Source organism: Castanea sativa, chromosome 12, assembly GCF_040712315.1.
Source record: "Castanea sativa cultivar Marrone di Chiusa Pesio chromosome 12, ASM4071231v1".
Classification (NCBI taxonomy): Eukaryota; Viridiplantae; Streptophyta; class Magnoliopsida; order Fagales; family Fagaceae; genus Castanea; species Castanea sativa.
In genome coordinates, this window is record NC_134024.1 from 6,151,924 (window position 1) to 6,172,938 (window position 21,015).

General features: G+C 38.0%; 1 protein-coding gene and 1 pseudogene across 1 annotated transcript; one reads left to right on the forward strand and one right to left on the reverse strand.

Moving 5' to 3' along the window:
* Positions 1–5,650: 5,650 nt before the first annotated feature.
* LOC142619941 (protein TRANSPARENT TESTA GLABRA 1) lies at positions 5,651–10,077 on the forward strand. The gene is made up of 2 exons (XM_075793333.1): positions 5,651–7,070; positions 9,802–10,077. Exon 1 carries the CDS (start codon positions 6,023–6,025, stop codon positions 7,067–7,069), a length of 1,047 nt encoding a protein of 348 aa, XP_075649448.1. The 5' UTR covers positions 5,651–6,022; the 3' UTR covers position 7,070; positions 9,802–10,077.
* Positions 10,078–13,148: 3,071 nt separating this feature from the next.
* Positions 13,149–18,177, reverse strand: LOC142620083 (TMV resistance protein N-like; annotated as a pseudogene).
* Positions 18,178–21,015: the final 2,838 nt, after the last annotated feature.

The following is a 21,015-nucleotide window of genomic DNA, read 5'->3' on the forward strand; positions in this document are numbered from 1 at the left end:
GTCCAAATGGCTTATTATCAACAGAAGCTAAAACGGGGATATGATGCCCACGTGAAGCTAAGACCACTTGCACCTGGTGATCTTGTACTAAGGAAAGTTATAGGCACTTCTAAGAACCCAGCTTGGGGTAAGCTGGGACCCAACTGGGAAGGCCCCTATCGCATTATTTCAGTAACAGGCATAGGGTCATATCGGCTAACTGACCTAGACGAAAGAATTGTACCACGCCCATGGAATGTAAATAATCTTAGAAGGTATTATTATTATTAATAAAATGTGCTTTTGTCAGTTAATATTTCAAAGTTATGAGTACCTCGGACGCTTGCAACTACTATTCTTGAGAATCAAACAGAAACTTGGTTAAGTGTCGTCCTCGAACCACAAACCTTGTGAAAATTGATATCTTGTCATTTGTTAAACAGAACCTTAGTTATGCCGGGTCCTCGGACCTCCTACTTTGGGAAAATTAACATTTGAAATTACTGATCTTGAGAATCAAACAGAAACTTGGTTAAGTGTCGTCCTCGGACCACAAACCTTGTGAAAATTGATATCTTGTCATTTGTTAAACAGAACCTTAGTTATGTCGGGTCCACGGACCTCCTACTTTGGGAAAATTAACATTTGAAGTTACTGATCTTGAGAATCAAATAGAAACTTGGTTAAGTGTCGTCCTCGGACCACAAACCTTGTGAAAATTGATATCTTGTCATTTGTTAAACAGAACCTTAGTTATGCCGGGTCCTCGGACCTCCTACTTTGGGAAAATTAACATTTGAAGTTACTGATCTTTAGAATCAAACAGAAACTTGGTTAAGTGTCGTCCTCGGACCACAAACCTTGGTTAAGTGTCGTCCTCGGACCACAAACCTTGTGAAAATTGATATCTTGTCATTTGTTAAACAGAACCTTAGTTATGCCGGGTCCTCGGACCTCCTACTTTGGGAAAATTAACATTTAAAGTTCCTGATCTTAAGAATCAAATAGGAAATTGGTTAAGTCTTGTCCTCGGACCACAAACTTGATTAAAGTTAATTTCTTATTGCGTCTAGAAATTAGTGCCTTACTGGTCATTAACTCGGATCTTAAGTTCTATATCTTTAAGCGTTAAGCAAATTTATGTAAGAAATGGTCCTCGGATCTTACATCCTACTGAAAACAATACCACACATTATAAGGGTTTAATCGTTACATGAGGTCTTTTTTTTTACCAAGGCATTGTTTAAGATATCTCAACCATGTCATTTGCTGTTAAGTTTTTAATACTAAAACATGCGCACGACTGCGTGGAGGTTATGATTGTGCAATCCTTGGAGTTAGATTTGTTTACTCTGACCTTTTTTTTAGCTATGTACTAATGGGAAACTTTTGCGACAAGTACAAAACGAATAAAGTAAAAACAAATACAACACGAGTGAAAATCAAACAAAATTGTTCTTCATTAATCATTTAGATATACATTACATATTAAGTCTGAATATAGAGGAAGAGAAGTCCTAAGCTTTTGGAGGAGGATCTTGCTGAGAAGTGCTGGTTGCCTCGGTCCCTTTCAGCTCCAACTCAAAAGGAGACAGAACTTGCTTTCCTTTGTCTGCTGCCTTTGTTGGAGGGACATTGGATTCTATGGTTTGGCTCAGGCCCTTCCCGGCATCCCCGCCTCCTTCCTTTTCTTTATTGGAACCTGAAGGTTCTGTAGGATCTGGAATTAGCTTTGGGACCATAGGAGGAAGAGCAAGAAGAGTTGTTTCAGGGGTAGGAACAGCAGCAGGAGCCTCTTCAATCTCCTGTATCTCCAGGGAAAGCCAAACATTCTCGGACTTCCTCAGCTCCGAGGCTAGAGGAACTCCTGCTATGTTTAGGGCTTCCCCCCAGACTTTCTGACAGTATTCCCGGCACAAGGCCGCGAAAGCCTCTGTCAGCTGCTCCTCGGTGGCAGCTACCCCTTCCTCGTAACTCGCCTGCTTGGCAGCTTCTAAAGAGCGTTGAAATGCGCTGGCTTCTTCCTTCATCAGCGCAAGTTCCTTTTCCAAATCTGAGCGTTCCCTTTGGACTCGGGAGAGCTCATCATCTCTTTCACGAAGGAGCTTGCGCTGCCCTTCTATCTGGGTCTTCATGTTCTTCAGGTTTGCCTCGGCCCCATTCCTCTCTCTTTTTAGCTCAGCCACCTCAGAGATAAGCTTCTCATTTTCAGCAATGGCCGTGCCTAAGGACTTCTCAGTCTCCATCCAAATTTCAAACTCTGTTCTGGCTTTCTTCCTAGTATCTTCTATAAACTTCTCGGCCACGAAGACTTCCTGAACGGCCTGCAATAAAATGTGAGGAAATTAGGTATAGCAGGACACTCATGAATAATCCAATGCTGTTAAAAATGTAATCTTCCTAAAAAGTTAAACTTACCAGGGCTAGATCCCTTTTTAGAGATAGGAATAATTGAGGTTGGCTCATCCTCTCCAAGGTCTCCATATCTTTCGACAGCAGAAGAGGGCGTTCCAACACTTCTGCCAAGTGATGGGCATGACCTTGCTGGGCCGCCCTGATACTAGACTGGCAAGAGATAGGTGCGCCGTCCAGCCTTAAGTCAGGAGACCAGGCAGCCGGTGCTCGGCGCACTTCGGCCTCGTCCCTAATCTCCCCGCTTTCAACTGAGCGGGCCCTGTCTTTGCCTTTATCCAGCCTCTGCTGCTGAACGGGTGGCGGTTGTTGTCGCGGTTTCTTTGGTTCCTTGCTGCCTGTCCCCTCGGCCTCCCCCTTTCTTTTCTTTTTGGGATCCTCGACTGAAAGTTTTGGCTCAGCTGGAGGAGGGGGAGGTGGCAAAGATGGAAGGGCTTGGGACCCCCCCGTCTTTCTCGCAGCAACTTTCGTAGCTCTCTTGGTTAGGAGACCCTGCATCCTGTCCATATCCTCCTCGAATTCGTCCTCTGGTCGGGCAACGACTAACCCTGCAATTCCAGAGGCCTCAGTGGCTTCTTCTTCCTCGTCAAAGAGTACAACGAACTGGTTCCCTCGAGGTCTTTCGGTGTCTTCAAGTTGGAACTGTTCTATCTCCTCGTCTAGCGTGTTTGAAGAAGACACTTGCTCCTCTGGGATAACAGTTGCCTGGGAATGTGTAGCTAGAGGGACTGCAGCAATCGGTTGTAAATACAGTATAGTGTTAGGGCTGTCAGGGAGGTCGTGATTGTCCAGGAAGTGAGGTCTGGCTACGTTGATCTTCCTACGCCGCCGGTCACCTGCAATAATGGCGTTCTCTATTGCCTGGAAGTCCGAGGATACAGGATCGTACCCTAGAATCAAGTGAGCGGCCCTAAGTTGTAGGTCCTTGCTGACAAACACCTCGGAGCGCAGTACCCGGTTTAGATCTGCAACGTTGCAGTGGCTCAAGCGTGGGCGCACGTGTTGCTTATCTGCAAAGAAGGACATCAAAGCAAATGAACAAGGTCAGATTCACACAACATATAATAAACTTAAATAGACGTGAATACAGGTGAATATGCATTTTTTGTGAGTGTTAGAGGAAGTTGTGCGGTGGGGAGGTTAATCCTAAGGTGTTGCACCTGGATCTCCCCACTCAACTGGGCAGTGGAGGCCGTCGTGCCAGTTCCTAGAGACGATCAGGTAGTCGTCCTTCATGCCTTTGTTGGATTTGGGCAGACAGGAGATTAGCCTAACGACACTGGAGCGAGATTTAATGTAGTAACCTACATTGGTAAGTTTATGGGACTCGTACAGAAAGACAACATCGTGCCAGGTGAGGTTTAGACCCATTTGCTCGTTTAGAGTATCGACGCTACCCAAAACTCTAAAAACGTTTGGGAGGCACTGATCGGGACACAACTGGTGGTTGCGAAGGTACTCCCTAGTTACAGGCTTCATTGGGAGGGTCATCCCACCCTCTACAAAGGCTACCATTGGGATGATAACCTCTCCCTCCTTTCTAGAGCCGGCCACGGCTTCCGCCGGGCAATATTTTAAACCTACATCGCCGGGAATGTGATACTTGGCTCTGAAGCCTTCCATTCCAGCGGTGGTATCAACTAGACACTTAAATTTTCCCATCAGGGAGGGACGAAAGACTAAACTCTAAAAGGAAAAATGTCTACGAGGATAGCCGAGGACAAGATCTGAGGAGAAAAGGTTAAGAAAGGAAGAATAAAAAACTTACGAATCTCAAGTTGTGCAAATTTCCACGGTTTTCTACGGGTAAAGTATGTTTACTGATGTTTTGATGGGATTAGTCCCTGGTGAATTAAATGAAGGCGCAGGTTCCCGAAGCGTCACGGTGTGCGGAAAGCGGCCTCGAAATTATATTTGTCCCGCCCAAATTTTCGTGAAATAATGAGGACCGTTGGATGCCCATCTCACCGTTGAACGTGGGGGACAAGGTGTAACTTATAGTAATAAATGTGCGCGTTTTTGAAAATAAAACCGCCAAGTGTCACCCTCCGGAACGCAGAACGGTTTTCACACGTTTGGTTATTTACAGAAAGTGTGGAGGAAGTGTTCGTTGGATCAAAACCCTATTTTTCTCCTCGGATGATGAAAAATAGAGTTTTGAGAGGCTATTGTGGGGAGTAAAAGGGCCCAAATGGGCATATGGGCCTTTGGGCTGGAACATGGAGGGCCGACCTGCTCTAGGATTAAACTCTATAAGTCGGCCCATACGCCGAGGGTCAGAGGATACAGCCGAGAACGAGCTTCTCCTCGGAAAGGCTCTAGAGAATTCGAAGTTTCATTATGAAGGTCAAAGCACAACCCTGGAAAGACCAGTGGTTAAAAGGGGACATCCTGAATCTTCTAGATGCACCAGTGTTAAAGAAAATATCAAGAATAAAGGCTGCCACCTCCGCATTAAAGGCTCTGCACCTACCTCCCTGGCCGCATTAATGGGGAGGTGACCCCTGAACAGTGAGGTGGAAACTTCTAGTCACTGTTCGAAAAGTATCAGGGAAGGAAGTATAAAAGGGGGGTAAAGGCCAAAGAAAAGGGAAAATCGAAAAACAAAGAAAGAAATTAAGAAATTGTAATCTTGAAAGAAGAAAGAGAAATAATAAAGAAGTAGTCCTCGGCTCAGATCCGAGGAGATTCATTTGCAACTATCATTTATTTTTCACCTGTTTTTACTTATAAAAGCCTGTTATCAAGCTCCCAGTACTTCTAACCTAGGTTCTAAGCACACGCTCTACAAATTTTATTGTTCAAGGCTCATTGGGCCTGAGCCCATAATCTTCTTTGGGTCCAGGTGCAATTGTGCACTTACAAAACACATTCCAAAAAAAAATTTCCTTCTCATTTTCTCTTCAAAGTTTTTCCATCTACTATATTTCACCTCTAAATAAACACACCCTTAAGAACTGTGTGACACATTTGTTTGTAAAAGTTTTGTAATATTCTTAGCATATTCCTTCTAGGAAAAAATGTAACTCTTACAAATTAAAAGGTTTCCAAGACTAGAAGGGTAGAATTTATAATACATAACATGAATATACATACAATTTAAACTTTGGCAATAAGTTATGGGTTTAATAAAAACATTAGGGTTAACTAATTATATCTTGCATTCTTAGAATCTACAAGTTTATTGGTGAGAGAATTGCGGTAAAAAATTGTGCATGTGATTATATATATCACACATGGAAGTAGATCTATAATAAGTAAACTAGTATAAAGATTTGCCTGAAGACTAGTAGTAGTGAAGACCCGAAGTCAATCAATCCCAACTCCCGTGTGGTGGTGGGAACAGTCAAAGCCCAAAGTCAAAAACGAGCCGCCCGCCAGCCAACCAACCAACGACTAACCGTTCCCACGCCCACAGTCACCAAATATAAACGACGTCGTTCGTTTCCCTTTTCCCCACAACAAACATCACTACTTCCTACTGAATTCCACTTCCCCTTGAAAATTCCCAGAAAACAGAATTCTCACCCAAATCCCCAAAATCCTCTCCCCCACCAACATTCCCCATTTCCCCCACAAGAAAACAAAATCCCCGGAAAACAAAATCCAAAGAAAACAGTAGAGTAGAGTAATGGAGAATTCAACTCAAGAATCCCAACACCAACACCAGCAAAACTCGATAACCCACGAGGCCCCGTACCCACTCTACTCCCTAGCGATCTCTCCGTCGCCGACTCGGTCCCACCACTACCGCATCGCCGTCGGCAGCTTCATCGAGACCTACAACAACCGGGTCGACATCCTCAGCTTCGACCCGGAGACTCTCTCTCTCAAGCCGCTCCATCCTTCTCTCTCCTTTGACCACCCGTACCCGCCGACGAAGCTCATGTTCCACCCGACCGCCACGTCGTCGTCGTCGACTTCTCCCTCGAACCCTAACCCTAACCTCCTCGCCTCCTCCGGCGACTTCATCCGCCTCTGGGACCTCCGCGACCACTCGATCGAGCCGCTCTGCGTTCTCAACAACAGCAAGACCTCCGAGTTCTGCGCTCCGCTCACTTCGTTCGACTGGAACGAGGTCGAGCCGAAGCGAATCGGGACGTGTAGCATCGACACGACCTGTACGGTCTGGGACATCGAGCGGTGCGTCGTGGAGACTCAGCTGATTGCGCACGATAAGGAGGTTTACGACATTGCGTGGGGGGAGGCTAGGGTTTTCGCTTCGGTTTCGGCCGACGGTTCGGTGAGGATTTTCGATCTGAGAGATAAGGAGCACTCGACGATCATCTACGAGAGTCCTCAGCCCGATACGCCGCTGCTGAGATTGGCGTGGAACAAGCAGGACTTGAGGTACATGGCGACGATTCTCATGGATAGTAACAAAGTTGTGATTTTGGATATCCGGTCGCCGACGATGCCGGTGGCGGAGCTGGAGAGACATAAGGGTAGTGTGAATGCGATTTCCTGGGCGCCTCAGAGTGCTAGGCATATTTGCTCGGCTGGGGATGATACTCAGGCTCTGATTTGGGAGCTCCCCACTGTGGCGGGACCCAATGGGATTGATCCTATGTCGGTGTACTCTGCTGGGTCGGAGATTAATCAGCTGCAGTGGTCTGCCGCCGTGCCTGATTGGATTGCCATCGCGTTTTCGAACAAAATGCAGCTCTTGAAAGTTTGAGGTGCGGTGACCCTTTTTAATTTTGTGTGTGTGATTATGTTTGGAATTGGAATTGGATAAACACTTGAATCTCTGCTAAGTAGACACTGTTTTGGGATTGTTGAGGAAAAATGAATTTGGTCCTTGCTACTTAATCTATGGACTTTTGGTCAGTTACTGCTTCTTTGTGCCACTTCTAGATGGTTGTAGTTTAAAGACTTTAAATTCTGATATATTGTGGTGTGACTTTAGTATGTTGTGGTCTAATCTCTCAATTTCTTGGTAAAAGGAGGCGACGTGTTTGATCCTGTTTTCTTTACAATGTGAAATTTATTGATGAGTTCTGTTGTCTAGCAAACCCTATTCGTGCATGAAATGATTTACAACTATTAGAGCTGTGAGAAATTCTACAACATAATTCAATAGGGTGGTTGCTAGCAACATTTGCTTCTTGTTGTGTCTTTTAGTGCTCAATGTTTTTTTTAGCTCACTTAATATGGTATTACAAAATGTTCTTTGGGTTCCTTGCCTTGTAGATTTCTTTTGGCACTTGGCCTTATTTTTGGGTCTCATAGTCTTACCCTTGGCCTTATGACTCACCAAGACCACCAGACCTCAATTCTTTGCCGTGTTTGCCTTTTTGTCCACGCTACACTTGCCACTTTGACTTTGACCCTGTAAGGCCACAGCCTTGATGCATTTGGCCTTGGCTATACTATAATTCAAAGTGACAATAAGGCTTTTGGTCAGTTTTTTTATTGGTTAGTTAAACAAGCACCCCTTGGGTCTTGAACCCGCAAGCTTACCTTCCATCCCCTTATAAAGGGAGGAGGAACTGTCATTTGAACTAGAGCTAATTGGTTTTATTTTCAAATTAATTCTCTTGATGATAGTGACAATACTAGCAGCGCTAAAGAAGAGTAGTTATGACTAATGCAGTGCAATGCTTCACCTGTTGAGTTTTTTTACTCTCCTTATCATGTAAAAAGATACATTCCTGTGTATAGTTGTTTGATGAGTTCTTAATTCGTTCCAGATTTTTCATTATACATGAGGAGTTCTGTGGAATTATTTTGGTATATTGCTGCGATTCAATCAATACCTTGTGGTATTTGGAGTCATCAGCATTAGGGAGTTGGATTTGGGCTTTAGTTTATATCTGTAAGTGGAAAATGTCCATCGTAATTCGTTTAATCTTACTGGACATGTATCACTATTAAGTATTAACCTGCCAACATCAGAGGCTTTGTAGTACAAGCTGCGTTATGGCCTTTAATATTTCTTTGGCAGTACCCCTAAACTTAGAAAAGATTATTCATTCCCTCACTAACAGAGATGGGATCCTTATTTGTGCTTTGTTATTATTTAATTAATATACTATTTCCTTGCATTAATTATGAAATGCATATGTCATTAAGGCCTTGTCTATAATGGATCATTAGGTTACCGCTCTTTATTTAACTGCTTCTTTTCTCTCATTTATTCTAATATTTCTAAATATTAATATGTTCTGATGCCAATGTTATCTTCCCAGGTGTTTAACTGTAGAAGTCATGACCTATAGTAAATCCTAGCATTCCTTAACATTTATGTGCTTTAAATCCATTTGATAGTTCACACCATGTATCTGATATAACGTTGAAATGATTTTTCCATGGTCAAACGTTCTTTTTTGTTTCTTGGTTCTTCTTCTTCTTTGTCTTCTTCTTCTTTGTCTTCTTCTTCTTCTTCTTCTCTCTCTCTCTCTCTCTCTAATTAAATAGTCATTTTCTTTTTCCTTTTTTAACACCCCCTCCTTTCTTTGTGTCATTATTTCTAAATGAAAGGAAGTGATCCCTATTTAATGAACTTATTTGAACGAGGCTGTTGTTTCATTGAGCTTGTAAGGTACAGGGGATGGCTGTAATACTGTAAAGAATAATAGGCACTCAAAGTTATACATGGGAGTCATAAGTCTGATACCTTTACATGGATTGGTTTACAAGGCTATTTGTAAAAAAGAAAAAGGAAATTGTTTACAAGGCTGGATTAAAGTTGCACTGTGAAATATGAAATTTTCTTTCCAATTTTTACAGTTTCCTCTATCATGAGCTAACAATTTACAAGGCTGGCTTGGGATGCAGTCTAAAATATGAAATGCTTTTTCACAGTTTCCTCTATGACATGTGCTAACACTTTCAATTTCGGAACATCTTTGTGTTCATGTCTGGTTGCCTAGCTCCTTCTATAGTTTTCTACTTTACCGATAGAATTGTGTCTTGATTAGCTCGCCTAGTGGATAAGTTGCCCCAGAAGACCTAACTTTGGCCTTGCTTCTATTCTCTTTTAATAACCAAACAATAAAATTACCCTGTCATCCTGTTATCTCATAAATCCCTACAAATTCCAGACCTTCTGTGGGTCAAATCTCAAATTTAAAATAATAATAATAATAATACTATTTTAAAATTTTATTTTGTTTATTTATTTACTTAGTCAAATTATATTTATTATCATGGATGACACATAACACATTGATTGTGAATCGTGATGTTATAAGTGTATATAGTGGGTTTTGAACTCACCCTTCAGTCATTCTTATGGGAAGAGAGGAAGAGTAATTTGGGATAAGAGTTCATGGGCTGGCCATTTAGTAATTTGCTTCTATTCGAAAGAATGTTTTTACATGTTAATATTCATACTTTAACAGTGTATTAATTATCCTAAATGCTCTCATTGCTCATTGGATTAGTTTGCTTCTTCCTGTTTTGCAGATTCCTTGATGGTGGCGAGGAAGGCTTGCAACCTAATGGCCTTGCCCTGGGCTTGATTTGTCCTTACATTGCAGCTAGTGGACGGAAATATTTCTACTATTACTGGTGAGGGATCTCTTGATTCTCTTGTAATGTAAGGAATGCAGATCTCTTCTGTGTTTAGTACCTCATCAGTTAATTGGATAACATACTCTTAGTAGTAGGATGTAGGTGCAATTCATGTATTTTGGACCAATGAAAGCTAACTGTTATAGAGTGTTCACCATTCCCACTTTAGATTCTTGTTTATCCTGGTTGAACCTTATCAATTGCCCTTCACTTCATTTACTAATGCTGTCTCTTGAGCTCTCGATTGTGGTCTGTAGAGAAAACGATCTAATTGGACTCCGCCTAACTCAATGGGAATCAGGGTAATAATATTTTTTTGGACAAAGTTATGTTTGGAGTCTTAGGTTTCAATCCTTAATAGAAATATGACATATATGACATGGATTATAGACATGGGGCATCACAAGTATGCCATTTATGTTGGGCTATCACTTGAACTTCTGAGAATTAAGGTAATAGTTGAGTGTTTTGATCAATATCACAAGTAATACTAAAAAGTTGTGGTGGATGACTACTACTACGAATGCAAAAAATTTCACTCTCAATATGAGATTTTTTCATGTATGAGGTGAAAAATTGTGATTATTGCAACATAACTTTTATATGAGATTATCACTAACATCATTTTCATTTTACATCAATTACAATGTCATACAACTGTGAAATTTGTAATGTGTCTAAACTTACTGAATTAACAAAGCAATCTCAAACGCATTCTTAAACTCCATTTTTTTCAAGTACATTTTTTATTACAATTTTTTTTTTCTTTTTTCAAATAACCAATAAAAGATGGCTTTTTCATATTAAAACTAGTGTAAATCCAGTGAAAGTTGTTCATGAAGGAAGAAGCTTGGACGTTCCTCTTCCTCTAATCCAAATCCTGGTAACAAAATTTTGAATCTCTAGCCAGTAGGTGGGCTTCCTTATTTCTCAGTCCTAGTGTGACTAATGGGCCGTTTGGTATAGCATTTTGAGCAACAATTATCAGTTTTTAAACAATATTATATGTATTTTTACACTTTTTTATTCATACATATTTTCAAAAAATACAAACAATATTACTAAAACAACGTTACTAACGGGCTCCAAATTTTCCAAAAGCAAAAAGGATTGGAGGAAAAAATTCAATACGGATCAGGCCTTTAAAAGCCAACTTTTACATACTTCAACAAAAATAAAAGATTAGCCTTCATTACCAATTTAAATCAGACTCTACAGGGTCCTGATGGAGCATCTGGTAGTGGTAGTCCTATCTATCCACCTCTCTCCGTATGTTTAAAGTTTACAAATGCATACTAGAAGTGATATTTTTATTTTTAATATATATATATATATATATATATATATATATATATATATTGTCGTCAAGTGGAAATGGGCATTTTTAATCGTACCCAAGCCATAGAACTTACCGTCACAACCTTAATTGTTGGTTCTTCCCGATCAATATAAATGGATGCTACGATTTATTAGCAATTGAGCAAAGAAAAACTACTTTACTTTACCCTCCTTTCTCACTCTCTAAACTCTAGAGACCAGCAAAGGAAAAAAAAAAAAGCTCTCCTCCCACTGAAGATTATTGAGAACAACAACGACAATAAATTTCCTTGCTGTCATTGTCATCGGATGTTCTTTAACAGCTTGAATGATTTCTGCGACCGTAACACCGTCACACATGCATATTATCATGTCGAATGTAACCTTTATCAAAATGTTTTCTCCCATAGCGCTGATCTAGAAACACGCAGACAACGTCACCAACCCCAACCCCCACCTTCACCTCCAGACCCACAACAAAAAACAAGAAGCAGCAGCCCAACCACAGGGCATGTGATCATTTTCTTATTTTTGACGCGTTTCATTTTCTGTTTGGGTTAGGAAAATACTTACATAGTCCTGAAGTAGTGTTTAGAGCTCTCACATAGGGGTTTGGCTCTACACGTGAGTACCCCCATTAGGTCCACCCCTTATGTGAGAGCCCGGACTATTTCTCTGGAACTATGTAACCCTTTTGCATTATGCTTTTGTTTTCTCTTCCACTCACATGCAGAATAGGGTTGCACGGATACAACAAAAATTGTGTTTCATTATAAGTCACTGAGAATAGAAAGGGATCACTAGTAACAAGATTTTAATCATTATTTACATTCCACCATAATAATATCATTTACATTGTAGCATAATTTTGATATAAAGATAGACCGAGGAGTTATAAGATAATTCTTATTTTTCAAAACAAACACAAATTTCTCTCTCTGTTTTGTTATCTGCTACAAGAATCTCTCTCAATTGTCCTCTCTGTGGCTTTTGGCACTTGTAACATCAATAAAAATCCAACTATGCATTCCAAACTAGTTTAGAAATTCCACCAATTTTAACCAAATGTAGATGTGAGACCAGTTGTTCTGGTCTGAAATAGTTATAGGATTTGAGCATAAACATGGTATATTGCAGAAAGAAGAAGAAAAGGGAGGGGATGGGGTGGGGGAACAATTATTTAGAAAGGAAGAATTTTTTGTACTATAATAACTTGCTTCTGCCAATTAGTGAAACTTGTTTTATGAGCAAGCAGAAATGCTTGTACAATAGACCCTGTCTCTACATCCAAGTCAAAGGACTTTTTTGAGTATACAACAGATAATATGCTCTTTGATTGACATCAGTTTCTCTATGTTTTCAGCAGATTCCTTTAGCAATATCAAGGAAGAATCACAAATTCTATATTGGCCTGATATGCTGATTTAATTTGAAGAAAGATATTAACAGTATACTAGTTAGGCCATATGCGCATAACAAACAACTAGACAAGTCCCAGAAATAATGGAAGAAGACTACATCTTGTTTGAAGCTTCCACCAGTGTTTGTTGACTTATTAATTGCAGGGAAATATTCAAGCTATGAACATCTTCACTATTTAGCAGCCAGTCGAAGTATAAGAAGGACATGAGCATCATCTTCTAGAGACATCAATTGTTATCACGTGCATATATGTGAAAACTTGAGTTAGTATGGTACTATAATTAAAAAAAAAAAAAAAATCACTCATCGATATTCAGTATAGATATGGTAGAGAAGGAAGTACTATGCAGTCTCTAGTTTTTATGTTTCAAAAATTTATGACAAAAATTTCCCTTACTTTTGCCAGCACTACACAAATTGAATATGAAAATTAGCATAATACTAGAACAGTTACAAATGGGATGCCATAATAGGACAGAAACATCTACCTTAGCAAATCCTTAAATTTCATCATCATCATCATCATCACCAACTGCATATACATGTGAAAACTTGAGTTAGTATGATAATAATAATAATTTAAGTTTAATTTTAAGGAACTCAAGAAGTATAGGGCGATTAGGATTGCTTGCGCATGGTGAGCCAAAGGAAGAAAAAGAAAAATGACTTGACTTACTTGCCAGTGATGAAACCAGATGTCTAGTTAGAAAGAAAATAAGATAAAATAGGATTGGACATTAATGGGAAGGATGTTTGAGATGGTCATTACCACTTAATTTATAGATGGATTTTTCCCCAAGTCTCTGAATCAAACATAGTATATTTGTTTGGTTGAACTCGTCCACATCTTGCTCATATAACAAAGTGACCCCACAAATGAACACATCAATGGTAAATGTAACCTTAATCTGACTGCATTTACCTTTCCCAACAGTAGCAAACCACTCATCACGAGACAAATACAATAGGCAACGATTTTGTATAAGATTAGTAAAAATTTCCTTATAAAAAACAAAGGTAGTAAAAAGTTCAAAGGCCCAATGATTCTGAGGCATATCACCAAGGGCTATCACACGAGCTCTAATAACTTCACCCCAGCATACAGAATTAGGTAGTGATGCAAAGATAGCAAATCCTATCCATTTCCTATTATACCAATTTGAAGGCACCTTTATGCTTATTGAATTCCTCTCTGTTAGAGTCAAACATGAAGGAGAAATTATCTGAAATTCAGTTCTTGATCCATCCTCTTCCCTTTTAGAAGAAGTTCAATAAACGGTTTTACTATAGAGGAGTCCCTGTAGCTATACCCAAAACACAACTATTGTTAATTGTTATTATTTAACAATGAGAGAGAGAGAGAGAGAGAGAGAGAGAGAGAGAGAGATTACCTGTAGGAGATGGAACAATATTTTAAATTCCACTAGAATGTATCTCTCATCAAGCTGATACCACTGGGAGAAAGGTTGTGACCATTTACTCAGTTTGACCTGTGCTAGTGACCATGTTAGGGAATAAAATTGCCTAGCATCTATAACTCTTACGGTTGATGGAAGCCTTGGCAAATATTTTAGTTTTGAGCAATCGAAAAGATCGAGTTTTTCAAGTGACCTCAAATTAAGCACGTTGCTAGGAAGACATTCGAGATCTTCGCAGCAACGTAGACTTAATAAAGTAAGGGCAGTCAAACACTCGATTGATGAGGGTGGTATTTTCTTAATAGCAGTCCCACCCAATTTGAGTTCTGATAGGCTTTTCATGATTCCAGTAAATTTCGGAAACGAACTAATTCTTGAGCAGCTTTCAAGATTAAGATCCGTAAGGGACTGCATTCTAGCAGACATGCTGGGAAGATCCGTAAGAGAAGTGCAAAATTCCATATCTAAATACCTAAGCTTGCTGAGTTGTCCAATAGATGGGTGGATCTCAACCAATCCAACGCAGCAAGAAAGGTTTAGTTTCTCAAGTATGGGAACACCTGAAAAGTCAGGTGTCCTAATAAGGTCGAAGGACATACTAAGATCAATGATCTTTAACTTGGATGAAAGCTGTTGCCAAAAGAGAGAGAAAAAAAAAAGTTTCCATTAAACGTAGAAATTAATTTAATAAGTACAGAATTCTTTTAAATTAAAACAGCTTTATAAATGAAAGGAGGAAGCTCAAATACACCGGACCGGTAGTGTATTTGTATTTGAAGTTACACTCAAACAAAAGGGAAATAATAAATAATAGAAAGGCTTTTAAAAGAACAAAATTACCATTACTCCTTCCCAAAGATATTCCAAACGGCTCATCCGCAATTCAAGATGAACAAGCTCCATTGGTTGGGAAATGGATGACAAACGTTTTAAAGGATATGAGTCCCATGAAAGATGTTTTAGCTGATTAGGAACATCAAGATGTCCTAGCTGATTAGGAACATCAAGAAGACCTGAGCTGTCCGTCTTGTTAATTATCAACAATCTAAGATTAGACATCTTTGATAACACTTCAAGAAATTCTTCAAATTTGAAATCCTTTTTCTCGTATACAATGACTATGGCTTCAATTGCATTTGTTGCCTAAGATTTCAAAAGCAAAGGATTGGTGATTTGCACAATCAAAAGATATTATTGTTTTCAAAATATAAGAAATCATCATTGACAAAATAGTAGCATGGTAAATGAATGTTTTCTTGATTTCGTTACATAAATACTTAGGTAACCACTTACCTATTGGAATTTTATTTTAAAGAACTAATTTATTGAACAAAATTATGTTACTATACCTACTCAATCCTATTCACTGAAATAAATTATAGATTTGTCATTTTTCTTACCATATTGTCCTTCAATACAAGAAGCAAGTCATTATTAAGCCACAGCCTACTCTGCTTTCCAGGCTTTCCCTTTGATTCAAAATAAACAATTTTTTCACCCATTTCTTGTAGTAGATCATGCATCCCCAAATCTTCTTTGTAGTCCATGGATAGGAGAGATTTTTCCATGAGAACACTTATACCAATTCTTGCATTAAAACCACAATTCTCTAATATATGTATTACTTCATTTTTGTTCCAATGTCTGAAGAAACATGCAATATCTAAGAATATCTCCTTCCACATTTCCTCTAGACCATCGTAACTTAATTTAAGTGTATGAAATATTTCTCCTTTAGTTTTTTTAAAACTAGGCAATGCACTTTGCCATTCATCTATTGTTCTTCCAACCAAAAAGGAACCCAAAGTAACAAGATCTAATGGAAGGCCATTAGCATATTTCACAACTTCTAAGGAGAGTTGCATATAACCTTCTTTGGGTTGCTCATTTTTGAAGGCTTTCAAACAAAAAAGTTTTAAAGCATCATCATCTTTTAATCCATTGGGATTATATCTGTTAAGCACTTCATGTTGGATTAACACATGTTCATCTCTAGTTGTTATAATGATCCAACTCCCCAATCCAAACCAGTCATGCCCTCCAGCCAATTTTTCTAATTGGTCCAAATGGTCAACATCATCTATAAGAAGTAGAACTTTTATACGACATAACCTTTTCTTGATCATGTTAACTCCATCATAAACATTATTTACATGTATATTTTTGTCCTCCAAAATGTCTGCAAGAAGCTGCTTTTGTAATTTACGCAAACCATGTTTTTTTGAATCTTCCCTAACATTAGCAATAAAACTAGAACCTTCAAAATGACTACAATATTCATCATAAACAGCTCTAGCAAGAGTTGTCTTCCCCAAACCTCCCATACCATAAATCCCTGTCATGCGAACATTATTCTCAAAACCTAAATACAAAGGGATAAATTCCTCCAGAGTAGATTCTATTCCAATGAAGTTTTTAGTAATGCCTGAGGATTTAGAACTTAATTTCTTCATCATCTCTTTCACAACGTGTTGGATAAATTCGGACTCATGCCTGTGAAGAAGATAGAAAATAATACGTGATAGTCCAAACCAATTATAAAACTTCAGGGGAAAGAAAAATATTTGGCAAGGATATTCCTTGGGAGCTATTATTTCATGAATTTGTCAACTAATTTTCTTAGGTTAGCAATGATATTAGATTCACTAAATCCAAATTCTATTTCGTCTAAAGATACATTGATTCAGCAAAACATTAAGCATCTCATTCCATGCTTGATTGCTGAGAGAAACCTCATTGGAATATTTTAAGTTGAACATGCTAAATATAAATGTTTAAGACCCTTTGAGGCTATTTGAGTACAAAATATTAATAACGGCAACACTCAAATTTTCCTAGACGATTGAAAATGCTTTGTATACAGGGTAAATGAGTGAAGAGGAGGTATTGGTTTCTATTAATAAAAAATTAAATTTAATGATTTATACCTTTGTGCCAACACAAACACAAGCTTTTACTTCTTTAGACAAGGCCAAAAGGTATGTGATGTTCCTCTTTGAAGAGACAGTATCATTCAAAAACACGTAATATCAGTGACAAACTCCTCAAAGTATGAAATTTATTAGAAAATTGACTTCTTGTCATGTATATGGTTGAAAAAAACTGTCCACTCCAATCAAAAAAAAAAAAAACTGTCCACTTAAAGAAGTGGAAGCAAAAGATCCAACCATAGGCCATCTTATCATGTTGAGTTATCACGTCACTTAATAATGGATTTTCATAGGCGGCTTTGACAAGAAGTATTTAGCCATTTAGGTAAACTTATCTTACTTTCCGGTGAGACCAAGGCAAGTGAAAAACAATATAAACAACCAATGTCAACAGATTTATAATTCCCAAAACGTGATATATATTCTTGAATCAAGTAATTCCATTTTGATCTTTTCACAGAGCTTCCCTAAAAGCCCAAAAGCCGGTGTCTCAAACTCTGACTGTTTATAAGTGATAATTTATATATATCAGCAGATTCAGTACCACTTCTATTAATGTTCCCAAAAATTTAACAGAATTTTAACTAGCATACCAAGATGTAGTTCAATCCATGCATATTATGATATATTCCCATAGCTAATTATACGCTTCATGGTATATGATTTTATATTTATGGAAATTACCTATTTTGTAGATGCCATCCATAGATATTAGCCACTTCTTTTAAAGCAGCTCTCCATGTTTCCACCTTCTTTATATTATCCTCACATTTTTGGTGATCAATAAAGGTTTGTTCAAAAGTTTTCGTTCGTTTTCGTACATCAGATGGGTCCACATCGTAAAAAATTGGAAAAACTTCCAGCCTCATTTCCACCCTGCATTTGTTAATCTTGGCAAGCTCATCCAAACACCACTTAGAAGATGCATAGCTTTTTGAGAAAATGATGATAGCAATCTGTGATTCTTCTATTGCTTCGAAAATCTTAGAAATAGACTTTCCTCTCTCGAGTTCTTCTTCATCCCTAAAAGTAATAATGGCCATTCAATTCAAAGCAGCATATAGATGGTCGGTAAAATTATTGCAGGTATCCTCACCCCTGAAACTTAGAAATACTTCATATTTGCACTGATGTGTTGAAGAAGAAGATGGTGATGGCGATGACTCTCTTTTACATTTCATTGAAGCTGTGGGAATTTTAGATAAAAGAAGTACAACAAATTAAAAATAAAGAAAAAATTAATAAAAATTAAGACAAAAATAATTAAATTAGGGAAGAAGAAAACGATGTGATGTGGGATTTTAATTTCAGGCAGGGAGTGAAAGGATAATAATAAAAAGAGATGATTGTGTGTTAAAACTTAAAAGTGAGAACTTACCCATTTGTGACAAGGAATTACAGTAGCAATGGGCTCCAAAACCTCCTGAAACTTAAAAATAACCCTCCTCTTTTATCTTTTTCTCTTTTTTTCTTTTTTTTTTTTCTTTTTTTGCAAAATAGGGACGGCTGAAAATTATTTAACTATAGCAAATGAGACAAATAATTGAATAGATTTAAAAAAAAAAAATACTAGGAAATTTAAGCACTCTTATAAAAACTCCAATCTTAGAAAGCAAACTTTTGTTTGTTGCTTATTCATTCATTTCATATGCAGTAATAAGAAAACCAACTCGAGGTTTAATTCTTGAAACAAACAAAAGTTGAAACTCTTGCTTCACAGCAATTAGGAAGAAGAAAATAATTTGATATGGATTTTTCAATTCAAGAAAAAAAAATGAAAGGAAAGAATTAAAAGGGATGAATATGTGTGAAAAAGGACAACTTACAGATTTGGAAATTGAAATTAGAATAGACTAGTAGTGATTGATTGTAATGCTCGAAACTCAGTTGAAACAATGGCTGATCCAATTGGTATTAGATATCTATTACCCGTTTAATAAAGGAATGGAGTCTTTTATTTATTTCCCCTCGTCCGTGAGTTTGTGTCCGCAACTTCAATATCCGAGTCTTTTGGGTAAATATTGGTAAAAATGAAGTTTTTTGGGGTTATAGTCACTGTTCGAAGTTATTTGGGAAAATGAGGAGAGAGAGTGAATTTCGGCAACAGTGTTGCCGAAATTGAAGAAAAGTATGAGAGAGAAAATCCAAACTGAGGAGAGAGAAATTTTGAGAATTTCGGCAACAGTGTTGCCGAAATTCCTTCTGCCCAAACCCTGCCCGCTTCACTGAGTGCCCATGCGCGTGAGTGCCAAAAGGAAAAAATAAAAAAGGTTTGTGGCAATCCCATTGCCGAAAATGGAGGGAAAAGAAAAAAAAAAAAAAAAAAAAAAAAAAAAAAAAGAATTACAGCAATGGGATTGCCGAAATAGGGGGGAAAGAAAAAGAAAAAAAAAAAAAAAAGTGGCCATGTAGTGCCGAAATAGGAAAAAAAAAAAAAAGGAAAATTCGCAATGGGTTGCCGAAATAGGGGGAAAAAAAAAGTGGCCATGTAGTGCCAAAATAGGAAAAAAAAAAAAAAAAAGGAAAATTGGCAATGGGGTTGCCGAATAGGGGAAAAAAAAAAAAGGAAAATTGGCAATGGGTTGCCGAAATAGGGGGGAAAGGAAAAAAAAAAAAAAAAATTGGCAATGGGGTTGCCGAAATAGGGGGGAAAGAAAAAAAAAAAAAAAAAAAAAAAGGCAATGGGGTTGCCGAAATAGTGGGGAAAGAAAAGAAAAAAAAAAAAAAAAAAAAAAAAATTGGCAATGGGGTTGCCGAAAAAGGGAAAAAAAAAAAAAAAAAAAAAAAAAAAAAAAAAAAGAGGAAAATTGGCAATGGGGTTGCCGAAATAGGGGGAAAGAAGAAGAAAAAAAAAAAAGGAAAATTGGCAATGGGGTTGCCGAAATAGGGGAGAGAAAAAAAAAAAAAAAAAAGGTGGCTATGTAGTGCCACATTTGTTTTTTTTTTCTTTCCCCCTATTTCGGCAATCCCATTGTCACATTTCCTCTTTTTTCTTTTTTTTTTTCCTATTTTGGCACTACATGGCCACTTTTTTTTTCCCCCTATTTCGGCAACCCATTGCGAATTTTCCTTCTTCTTTTTTCCTATTTCGGCACTACATGGCCACTTTTTTTTTTTTTCCTTTTTCTTTTTCTTTCCCCCCTATTTCGGCAATCTCATTGCTGTAATTCTCTCTTCTTTTTTTTTTTTTTTTTTTTTCTTTTCCCTCCATTTTCGGCAATGGGATTGCCACAAACCTTTTTTATTTTTTCCTTTTGGCACTCACGCGCATGGGCACTCAGTGAAGCGGGCAGGGTTTGGGCAGAAGGAATTTCGGCAACACTGTTGCCGAAATTCTCAAAATTTCTCTCTCCTCAGTTTGGATTTTCTCTCTCATACTTTTCTTCGAATTTCGGCAACACTGTTGCCGAAATTCACTCTCTCTCCTCATTTTTCCAAATAACTTCGAACAGTGACTATAACCCCAAAAAACTTCATTTTTACCAATATTTACCCAAAAGACTCTCAATATCCCCTATTCAGCAAAAAAAAAAAAAAACCTTCAGTATCCCGTTTCAAGTCAAGTCAAGTCAACTACCCTTTTTGGGCAGTTTAGAATGAAAATAAAAAAGAAAAGGCCTTTTAAATTTTTTATACATTTTTATGTTGTGAGTGAATTTTAAAATTTTAATCGTTAAATTACATATTTTTTATTATATCATTCATACCTGTAAAATTTAAAAAAAATCAAAGATTAATTGCTATGTCATCGAACAAATGTTAAAATTTTAAATTTTTGTGATATAAAATTGTGTATAAGAAACAAGTTTATTAGTCTTGCTCATGAACAATAATTCTACAAATCTGTTAATGGAACCATTGTTGACTGATTGCAGGAACCTAGTGAGAGAGATTCCCAACAAGCAGATAACTCACGTCTTCCTAGAGGCCAATCAATGTGCTGATGCGATAGTCAGACTAGGTGCAAGTAGCTTAGACTCTTTTGTTGTATTTTTGTACCCACCACCTGTGGTGGAAAG

Bases quoted from the DNA above. Each gene is read 5' to 3' on its own strand.
- LOC142619941 (XM_075793333.1), top strand. From the start codon at position 6,023: ATGGAGAATTCAACTCAAGAATCCCAACACCAACACCAGCAAAACTCG.